The 11,748-nt window shown below is 41.0% G+C and overlaps 1 protein-coding gene across 4 annotated transcripts in view; it reads left to right on the top strand.

Annotated features, from left to right (window-relative positions):
* Window positions 1-10,472, top strand: part of CHD1 (chromodomain helicase DNA binding protein 1) — a 105,591-nt gene extending 95,119 nt beyond the window's left edge. For all 4 annotated transcript variants that reach the window (XM_068247477.1, XM_068247479.1, XM_068247478.1 and 1 more), the window contains 4 exons: window positions 1,590-1,686; window positions 3,460-3,511; window positions 5,088-5,301; window positions 9,114-10,472. In XM_068247477.1, the coding sequence (XP_068103578.1) occupies window positions 1,590-1,686; window positions 3,460-3,511; window positions 5,088-5,301; window positions 9,114-9,474 (724 nt within the window). In that variant the 3' untranslated portion in view covers window positions 9,475-10,472. The remainder of the gene's footprint in view (window positions 1-1,589; window positions 1,687-3,459; window positions 3,512-5,087; window positions 5,302-9,113) is intronic.
* Window positions 10,473-11,748: the final 1,276 nt, after the last annotated feature.

Consider the following 11,748-nt stretch of genomic DNA (forward strand, 5'->3'; position numbering starts at 1 on the left):
ACATTAGGGACCAACAGAGAACCTTTGCAGGTAGCACCTATTTTACAGTATGTACCATCCCATTATTTTGGTTTCAGGCTAGTCTAGATTTCTTTTATCTTTATATCATTAAAATAGGCCTCTTATGGTAGAGATATGGGAGCAAAAATGTGTTGTTGTATTTCTTTTTTGCAAAGTAGTTATTTATTATTTTATCACCCAAACTATTCTTTTTGCTTAACTACATAGCCACTTAATTGTCTTAAATGAATTCAGCAGCTGCTTAAAGGGGAACTTCATCCTAAACAAAGATACTGTCATCAAGTTACATTAGTTATGTTAATTAGAATAGATAGGTAATATAATCTCTTACCCACCCGGTTTTAAAAGAACAGGCAAATGTTTGTGATTCATGGGGGCTGCCATCTTTGTCATGGGGGCAGCCATCTTTTTGGTTGAAAGGAGGTGACAAGAAGCAGGAGACACAGTTCCAACTGTCCTGTGTCCTGATAACCCCTCCCAGCTGCACACACTAGGTTTCAAATGTCAAATTCAAAATGTAAAAAAAAAAAAAAAAAAAATTGCACCAAAACAGCAGAACGAGAAAAACAACAACAGAAATCCCATCATGCTTTGCACAGCATAAGGGAAAAACTGCCCGGGCAGTTTTCTTCTGTGCAGCTAAAAATGAGGCTTGTATAAGAGAAACAAAGTTCTGATGCCGTGAAACTGTTAAAGAAACACCAAGCCTTTTCAGTGCTGTTGAGTCGATTTTTAGTCCGGAGGTTTACTTTAAAGGGAAGGTTCAAGCAAAATAAAAAAATGAGTTTCACTTACCTGGGGCTTCTCCCAGCCCCATGCAGTCATCCTGTGCCCTCGTAGTCACTCACTGCTGCTCCAGTCCCCCGCTGGCAGCTTGGCGACCTCGGAGGTCGGCGGGACGCATTGCGTACATTTTTACGCATTCCCGCTAGTGCAGGAACATTAACACATGCATTTTTACGCGTTACTGGTTCAATGCGTAAATTTTTACGCAATGAACCAGTAACGCGTAAAAATGTATGTGTTAATGTTCCTGCACTAGCGGGAATGCGTAAAAATGTACGCAATGCGTCCCGCCGACCTCCGAGGTCGCCAAGCTGCCAGCGGGGGACTGGAGCAGCAGTGAGTGACTACGAGGGCACAGGATGACTGCATGGGGCTGGGAGAAGCCCCAGGTAAGTGAAACTCATTTTTTTTATTTTGCTTGGACATTTCCTTTAATAACTTCACTGTTTATGGCAGCTGCAGCTATGAAATTGACATTAGACAAAACCAAGCAAGGGACAGTAGCTGCCTGCGTTGACTGCTTTTATTTCAGTATATTAATTCCAAAACGATAGAAGTCCTCAAAATATGAAATTGGTTCTACTGAAGCGTTTTTACGTTTAGATGGGCTTTGTTTTGTTTGTAAATGTTTACATGCCATACGTGACATGATTACTGATGGCTGTTTTAGACTTTTTTTTTTCATTTGATCCTCAGTGATCCAATGAAAGACATAAGACTTTAGACATCTTGGCAAACATGTTGATTCAGATTTTAGTTTTAACTTTTAATTTCTTGTTTAGGAATCTTTGGATTTTTGTTTCCAAGTTTACTGAATTTGATGCCCGGAAACTGCACAAACTCTACAAACATGCCATCAAGAAACGCCAGGAGTCTCAGGTAAATGATTTTCTAAGTTTCTTAGGCCCCGTTCACACTTGCGTTTTGGCATGCAAACGGACCGGATCCGGATCGGATCAGGACCTGATCCGGATCGGAACCGTACGGTTCTGATCCGGTTTGTTTGCATCAGGAATGTATCAGGCTGCCATCCGAATCCGTGTGATAAAAACAGCGAAATTACTAATAAAATTGTTGGGGTCAGCAGAAGGTGCACCTGTAGAATCAGGTCCTCCGCTGTTTAGGCCTCACCTCCACCTCCGACATACTGCCAAACAGCTCCAGCACGTTAGTCACTGCTGCTCCACTGCTGCCCATGTGTCCCCATCCGAAATGGCCGCTAGAATACGCATAGGAAGTGGGGTAGAACGTCAGGTGTTTGTATCCTGTGTGTTCTGTGCTTTACGTTCCCCATAGGTTTCTATTTCCGGATGGTGCAGTCAGGCTCCGGTCCGGGTGCGTGGGCCGGATGATCCGGACCCGAAAAATAGCGCAAGATGGAAAAGTGTCCGGATCCGATCCGGCTCCGTTCTGTACGGAACGTATGCATGTGAACGTCCGCATATACTTTGCATTGCTATGCGGAACGTACGTTCCGTTTGTACAGTATACGGTCCGGATCCGATCAGGCGGATCCGGACAGGGAACGCTAATGTGAACCGGGCCTTACTTACGTAAAATTTCAAACAATGGGACTGCTATTCTTGTGGCAAAATTCTTTTTGTCTGTAAATATATTGGGGGGGGGGGGGGGGTTCAGTAAACCACTGTGTTGCTTGTTGTCTAGGAGGCTGACTAGCCTAGACTTGTGGGTTGATCCGTATGAAGGCTGTTCTATGGGTTTTCATTCAGTATTTGGGCTCCAATTGGTTCTATGATCAATAATGCAATTTATAATGTTTCTGATATTGTTCCCCCTATTGAGTTCTCCACTGCAGCCTGTGTATGCACTGTTCACAAGTTCTAATTTTTTACATTGTGTGGTGGTTATTCTGAGCTATGCTTTCTGCTCCTGTCAGTGACACAGACAGAATCAAAAACAGTATACAGTATATCTGTACCTCTTTGTCTACTAGAGGTGAAAGGAGTATTGTGTATAGACGTTACCTGTCGCACTGTAAATGTGTGCTATGATTAAGGACCAGTGTGAGTCTGAAACATGTTAGCAATATGTTTTGCTTTTTTTATCCCGTCTCAATAAAGATCTGAATAGTTTTTGCTACGCACATTGTGTGGAACCCTTTCTGTTCACATCTGTACCTCAGGTACATGGGAGTGCAGCTTTCACACAGAAATGAGCAGCAATGCTGGATAGAGGCATGGGGACGTTGGCATAGTGCACACACAGTACAAGTGGTGTACAAGGTGCTGTGGAAAATTGTTTGTAATCTGCCAGAAGTCTTCATAATGCGTTGCTGGTGTTACTACTTGAAGATACAGAATTATTGACCAGGGAGTAACTTTAACTGACAGTAAATTTGTAAGTACAGTTATCCTTTAAGAACAGTCATATGCCAAAGGAGAATGGTTCTAGACAGGACTCCTAACTGTGCATCCCTGCAGTGAATCTGGGTCTGAGAGTCGGGCATAGCACTGCTTAGAGAGACGAGGGAGCTTTTCTACAACTGCTGGGTGTGAGGAGCACAAAAATCCTTAGTATTGTCTTCATCATGACAAACCTGTAGGTGTAGGATATCCAGCAAAGGCAGATGAGCAGCAACTGTGGTCTGCTTTAATTTTACGAGAATAACTCTTTTCCTTCTTTTCGTTAAAGCACAATGATCTAAATGCTACCAGCAATGTGAATACCATCGTTCGACATCCAGGTAAAAAGAACAAATTAACTATAATTATTGTTTCGATATAATGCCTTTATTTTGATATAGATCGTTTTGATATTAAAGTTTACCCGAGGCGATATGTGGCATGAGACAAACGTGTATGTACAGTACAAAACAAGTTAATAACCAGGCTGTTACTTGCTATATTTTGCTGCCTGAAATTTTTTTTAGGCATGAAAGTGACAGCTTATGTCTTGTCGGTACCTTGGAATATAGTAAACATCACTGATAAGCTAATTCTAGCCACAAAAGTTTTCCTGCAGAATACAACTTCTGAGGGCAGGGAGAGATAAAATACACAAACCTTTCTAACTTTGGGACACTTAATAGACTGCTAATGATTCAACATTCAACCTACTTTGTAAATGTTTAAATTATACAATAAAACTATGAGCTATCTAAGAAAAAAAAAATTCATCTTGTGTTCACTTTAAAGGACAACTGAAGAGAGAGGTATATTTGGGCTGCCATATTTATTTCCTTTAAGCAATACTAGTTGCCTGGCAGCCCTGCTGACCCTCTGCCTCTAATACTTTCAGCCATAGACACTCAACAAGCATGCAGCAGATCAGGTGTTTCTGACATTATAGTCAGATCTGACAAGACTAGCTGCATGCTTGTTTCTGGTGTTATTCAGACACTTCTGCAGCCAAACAGACCAGCAGGGCTGCCAGGCAACTGGTATTGTTTAAAAGGAAATATACATGGCAGCGTCCTTGTACCTCTCTTCAGTTGTCCTTTAAAGAGAAACTCCGACCAAGAATTGAACCTTATCCCAATCAGTAGCTGATACCCCCTTTTTACATGAGAAATATATTCCTTTTCACAAACAGACCATCAGCGGACGCTGTGTGACTGATATTGTGGTGAAACCCCTCCCACAAGAAACTCTGAGGACCGTGGTACTCCTGGCAGTTTCCTGTCTGTGAACCTTGTTGCATTGTGGGAAATGGCTGTTTACAGCTGTTTCCAACTGCCAAAAAAGCATGCAGCAGCTACATCACCTGCCAACAGTAAAAATGTCACCATGTAATAAATGTCAGAATGTAAATCAGGGATTTAAAAGATTTTACAATAGGCAAACACTGACTAAATCATTTATACATAATTATTGTAAAAATGAAGCACTTTATTACATTATTTTCATTGGAGTTCCTCTTTAAGAAATGTGTGCTATCGATTTCACAATAAGGTCTGTGGCATGTCTTGTTACATAAGCAAACCTCCATCAATCCTACGCTGGGGCAGTTAATACTAAATTCTGATATAAATAGCCTGCGGTTTGATTATGGTATTTATATCAGAATGCTTTATTATGCTTTTAGTGTACATCACGTATCCTACAAACCAATTTTTCACTATAGTAATCTCTGTAGAAATACTGTATACTTCTGTGTTTCTCTATCTGAATTATTAAATTTCAGTGCAGTCATTTGTGTGCATGCATCAGCAGCCAGCTTCCAGCAGGACTAACACATCTAAATAAAGTACTCTTGCATTCACTTCTGCTGAATTGGTCTTGCTGACCTTTGAATATTGATAGCCTGTTTTTCTTCTCCAGATGTAGAGAGGCTAAAGGAAAACACAAATCACGATGACAGCAGCAGGGACAGTTACTCCTCAGAGCGGCACGTATCTCAGTACCATGACCACCACCACAAGGACAGACATCAGAGTGATGCACACAAGAAAAGTGACTCCAGAAAGAGGCCGTATTCCAGCTTCAGTAATGGTAAAGACCACAGAGACTGGGATCACCACTACAAACAAGACAGGTGAGTGCTTGCAGTTCATCAGGTCTAGACTTTCTATTAGTCTACATATATTTTGCAGTCAATTAGGACGTTTCCCTCTGCAGAACTAGTACTACAGTACCACCCTACAAGACAAATAACATTTATATTGTGCTTTTCTCCTGGCGGACTCAAAGGTGGGCTTAGGTGCAGCCACTAGGGCACGCTCAGTAGGCAATAGCAGCGTTAGGGAGTCTACCTCAACCTTTGCATAAATTTTTTTTTTTTAATGTCCTGTGCAGTGTAGAGAGCAGTAGCAATGAGCACAGTTCCAACTACATAAGCTTTGTGTTTTATCTGATGGCTTCTATGCTATTTTTCTCTTTATTCCCCCCCCCTCCCATGGTGTATAACACACTCTCAGACACATTCATACACGCAGTAACTTGTCATGCAGACAGTGATAAGACCCACAAATGTTAAAATGGACATTATTAGTTTAAAAAAAACTGCAAGTTCTTTCATTAAGCTAGTTCATCCAGGACGTTTCCTCTGCTGAACTAAAACTTGTTGCAATACTTGTAGCTTGCACTAGGCTAGCTTCCAGTGTCCCCCAAGTCCCCCACACCTCTCTGATTCCCCCCCCCCCCCCATCCCCGCCGTTTATATTTACCAAGCCGCGATCCCGCGAGAGCCGCAGCCTCCGCAATCAGCTTCACGACGATCGGACATGACGTCATACGCAGTCCCGATCCTCCCCATAGCGAAGCCTGGAACTGATTGGGAGGCTGCACCATTGCGGGATCCCTGGGGGGTACGTATTACGGCGGCGATCGGGGGGGGGGATCGGAGCGGAGGGACTTGGGGCACACAGGTAGCTAGCCTAGTGCTAGCTACAAGTATTACAACAAGTTTTATTTTAAAAAATCCCTCCCGGGGCCATGCAATCCTCTGCGGCGGCTACCCCGAGTGTAGGTCGGGGTTACTGCCAGGAGGGTTAAGGATATCGTGAAAGAGTGTTAAAATTTAAAATATATGTAAACACATACACATTGTTTCTTCCAGAGTAAAATGAGCCACCGATTACTTTTCTTCTATGTTGCTGTCACTTATAGTAGTTGGTAAAAATCTGGCAAAACCGACAGGTTTTTAGACCAGCTCATTTCCTCATGGGGATTCTCAGCATGGCCTTAATACTTTACAAAGACATTCCCTGAAGATGATTAATACAAAGACGCTGGACAGCCTCCTGGCTTGCTGCACACATTTTTGGCAGTTGGATGGAGCAAGTGCCATTCACTAATTGCTTTTGAAGAGATAAAACACTGAGAATCCCCCATGAGATGAGCTTGGTCCAAAACATGTCTGTTCTGTCAGATTTCCACAACCAACTGTAAGTGACAGCAACATATGAGAAAAGTATAGCACATTTTACTTAGGGAGAAATGTACTTCTTATTTGTGTATGTTTACATATACTTGAAATTTTTGCGATAGTGGCCCATTAAGTAAAAAAAATAAATACATAAAAAATGGCTAGAATAGGAATAAGAAAGCAGTAAGGTATTGTACCGTGTTAGCCATCAGTAAAAGCAAGAAGTTTTGAGTCAGGATGATACCATTTATTGGCTAACTTATAAGAGTAAACTAGCTTTCGGCTGTGGAGCCTAGCCAGACTTTGAAACATGTACACACAAATGGCACAAACTCATCTCTTACTTCTCATTCACACTATTTGTGTTGTGGATCACTGATTTACAGATTGTATTACCAGCAAGTTTCTGGATAATGTGCTTGTACCACATAAAACTGAGCTATAAAATCTGTTTTAACATGCGTTATGTGCATGTTAGCGTTCTCATACACCTTGGTGTGCATGTTTCATACTTTGTACAGTGCCATGGAATATATTGGCGCTTTATAAATCAATAATAATAATTCTGTCTTTCAATAAAATTCCACTATTAAAAAAATATTTCTGTCTCGCGGTCTCATTGAAGGAGCTGAGATTGGTGGGGCCTGTGATGGTTTCACCAGGTCCATGAACAGAAGTATGTTATGTGTGCCACCTATAAGTGAGCAAAGCCACCAACACAGTGTTCTCCCCAGGCTTTTAGTCGGGTGCTCCACCCGGCTAGTTTTGGTGAGCACCCGGCTGTCATCGGCTCACCTCCTCCTCTGTTGTAAGCAGAGTTGTGCAGAAAAGCGCCGGCCTTCCATTAGCCGCCCCCGCCCCCCCCCCCCCCCCCCAAGGCCATTTTTTCATGCCACTTCGCTAGAAAATATTTCTGAGGAGAACACTGCAACCCCTTCCCTTGCACAGAAGACTCTCCATTTGAACTGACTGGAGAGGAAAGAGGCACGGCACTTAAAGAGGACATGAACTCTTGCACAGGACAGAGAGGAAATGTTAGTGACACTGAAACATAGAAAAAAATCCTCATGAGATAATGCATTGTGTGATACGGATGATAATAGAACATTAGTAGTAAAGAAAATAGTGTCATGTTTTTATTTTCAGGTATACAGCTTTTTTTATGCTTTTTTTTAAATAACATTACATCATTCTCTAATAATTGCAGTTTCTACAATACACTTAGCATTTTAAATGATTTAACAGAGTAGGCTACTGACCCTTTGAGCTTTTCTTTGCAGAAAAAACATAAACAAAGAAACAACAATGGGATGACAATTGAGATAAGGGCTTCAAAAGACATGTTTTTAGTTTTACATCCATCACTAATTTTTAGCCCATTATTGAATAATTATATGCCCTCTTGACATTAATATTTATTTTCTTTTTCCTAAAGTCAGTAGGTGTATTTTACTATTTGGCCACAAGATGTTCCCCTTGAGCAAATTTCTATGTAGCGTAAAAGTACGCTACATAGGATACAATGTATTGCTACATTGTAACTAGGGAAGTGACGCAAGGTTTCAATGGAAACCTGCGATCACAGTGCTGACAGGGAGATTAATGAACAGGAACTTTGTTCCCATTCATAAATTTAACGATCGGGCGCCCAGAAATCACGGTGGGAGAAATCACGGCGGAGGCTCTATGTAAGAATAAACACTGTTTTTGAACAAAAACTGTTTATTCTTGGCCGAAATTTACGGATTGGCATAGGGGACTTTTGTCCCCTGCAGCCAATCTCCCCCTGCTCCCGGTAACAGCGCACGATTGCCTGCAAACCCCCCAAACTGCTGGGACGTGACTAGCGCGTCCCTGCGGCTCTAGCAGCTGCCGCTGCGGACTTGAAGCTCACGTCTGCGTGGCACAAATGGTTAAAGAATGCACCCTGTATGTATATAGAGAGTTTAGCCTAATACCCTCTCATCTGCCACTAATCCTAAGTTTTAATTTGATCTCCCAACTGTATCAGCTGACTGCCACAGCAGAGCAGCTAATTTGTAAACACAGGATGTTGACAATATGTCTGTTTACGTGAAAGCAAGAAGTAGGCACACTGCAAATTTATTGCAGGATTTCTATCAGCTGTAACAAAGAAATGTTTTTAGTCAAAGGTTATTATGCTGTTGCTCATCTTTAAAAGCAGAGAGGAAGTTCTGAGTTCAGGTCCACTTTAACATATATAGACAGGTTCATAGAAGATTCATTTATTTAGTTATGTTGTGCTTTATCAAGCATGGAAAACTTAGAAGAAGAGGAGGGCCAAAAAAGGATGGAGCTCTAACCAGCCAATGAGAGGAGCCAGCCAAAATCCCTGCCTTAAAGGAAAAAGAGCATAAATATTGTATAGGTCTTCATTAGAAATATTCCTAGCATTTTACTTGCCTTATGCTTCATGTGCTCAGTCTTGTGGCTGATGTATTTATTTGTTTTTCCTGTAGGTACCACAGTGAAAGCAAACACAGAAAGCTGGATGACCACAGGGGCAGCAGAGAGCATAGGTCAAACATGGAAGGAAGTTTGAAAGAACGGTCACTTTCTGATCGATCCCATTCTGACCACCGTTCACATTCAGATCACAGATCGAGTTCTGACTACAGTCATCACAAATCTTCTAGGGACTACAGGTACCATTCAGACTGGCAAATGGACCATAGAGCATCTGGCAGTGGGCCAAGATCACCTTTAGACCAGAGGTCTCCTTATGATTCCAGGTCACCCTTGGGTCACAGGTCACCTTTTGAGGGCTCATCAGATCACAAAAGCACCCCAGAACATTTATGGAACGTGCGCAAAACATAACACATGGAGTGCAATCCTGGACACTAGCCATATTCAGTAAAATTTATCACAGTGATTGCCTTACATGACTTGAAAGAAATGGACTGGATCTGCCCAGGGCAGACAATTACTACTTTCCTGAATGCAAGGTCTATTATCACAAAAAAAACAGAGAATATTTTTGTATTTAAGGTATATGCTGCACTGTGCTGCAATTGTGGCATTTTTTTTGTTATGTTTTTAAAAAAAAAAAAAAGAAATAGATGTCTACTATTTCGGAGACCTCAGCACTGCCCATTTTGACTGAATTTTAACAGAAAACATCAGATGTCTTTGAACTATGAATCCTTTGCATTGAACTACCGATCTAATTACACAATAAGAGGAATTTTATATCGTCTGGAAAATTCTCTCAAGGACTTTGTTCACTTTCCAAAGCTATTTGTTTACATTGTACACTGCAACCACCTTGCCGCTTTTCATCATATGCTTGAATATTTAAATCCTGTACCTAAACCTGTAAAATAGTCAGTTTTTTCTTTTTTTTTTTTTTTTGTGATCAACTGTAATATTTTTTTATACTGTTGTAAATTATTGTAAATTAATTAAATGGACATTTCTTCCTTTCTCAGGCTTTCTTTGACTGTTCCTTTCCCCACCAACTCAGGCCTTCTCATCGAGTATGGAAATATATGTATATTCATAACACTTTTTTTTTTCTTTTTATATATAGTTTTGATGGAATCGATGTTCAGAATGTAAAGAAAACCTAATCGGGGAAAGGGAACACCAATTCCATTTGTACGTCTTGGGTTCCACTTTATAGATTTGTTCTCTAATATTAAACAGATATCAGTGTTGTGGCAAAATTTGTGGATGAAATTTATTTTATTCAGCCGTAAAAAAAACGTATCATGTACTTGTTTTTATACATCATGCAACTCGGAAAGGCAAACCGCTCCGTTGTCCAAACAAACCAGCCAAAATTTTACTGTTGATCCATTTGTTTTCCCTTTTTTTTAAAAGAAAATGGGCAATAATGTCAAATGTGCTATGCAGCCAGTATAAATACCCGTTATCTGATTGACTTTATAAACTGTTTAAATGCACACTGATTGTATATAGATTTCTTCTATATATGGAAAATTAAAAAAGAAAAAAAAAATTGGACTCGCTGAATTCTCTGCTTTCTTGTGCCTACTTTAATGTTCATGCATTTATTTAGATGTATTTTTCCTATTCATATAATGCTATGTTCTTTATTAAAGACAATTTTGAAGTGTACCTGAACTGACACATGACATGAGATAAACTTGTATGTACAGTGCCAAACCTACGCAGGACAAGGCTGTTTTGCCCCCTCCCCCGCTTACTGTAAGAATTCAAATCCAAGGGCTCTGAATGACACTCTTGTATGGCCAAGAGACAGTTATGTGAAAGGGATTGATTTTTTTATTTTTTTTTAAAGGTAATTGTTCAAGTTGAGGTTGTAAAACATCTAAAACGATCATCTTTCAGCTGAGACAGTAAAAATGTTAAAGCGGTATGAAACTCAGCATTTGCTCTTTGTTTTAAAAGTTTATTTTGTCTAGATCCACACTTGTCTATCAGTTTCCTGCACAAGTTGTCTGACTGTCAATTATTGCTGTTTTTCTGCATGTGAGAAAACACATTCAAGTGTGAACTAGTCCATTGATGAACATCAGTTCTTCGCTTTCCTGTGCAAAAAATTGAGCAGGGTGAACAGGTCCTAACAGCATAAAATCTACCACCACACAAAAAAAAAATGTAACAGAACAGCATTTAAACCATTAAACAGTGCAGTTTCTAGGCTAAAATGCACCCAGGGCGAGGGTGTAAAAATTGTGCCCCACCCCCCTATGGTATAGGTAGCCAGCTATAGGTCCCCCCCGAGTATAGGTGGCCAGGCATAGGTGAGCCAGTAAAGTTGCCCCCAGTATAGGTTAGCCAGGTAGTTGCCTCCAGTATAGGTAACCAGTATAGTTGCCCCCGGTATATGTTAGATAGGCAGGCACCCCCCCCCCCCCCCCCCCGGTATAAGTTAGATAAGTAGGTGCCCCCAGTACAGGTTAGCTAGGTAGGTGCCTCCAATATAGGTAGCCAGTATAGTTGCCCCCAGCATAGATTAGATAGGTAGGTACCTCCATTATAGGTAGCCAGTATAGTTGCCACCTGTATAAGCTAGGTAGGTAGGTGCCACCAATACAGGTTAGATAAGTGCCCCCAGTATAGTTTAGATAAGTGCCCCCAGTATAGGTTAGATAGGTAGCTTCC

Source organism: Hyperolius riggenbachi, chromosome 1 (genome assembly GCF_040937935.1).
Source record: "Hyperolius riggenbachi isolate aHypRig1 chromosome 1, aHypRig1.pri, whole genome shotgun sequence".
Taxonomy (NCBI): domain Eukaryota; kingdom Metazoa; phylum Chordata; class Amphibia; order Anura; family Hyperoliidae; genus Hyperolius; species Hyperolius riggenbachi.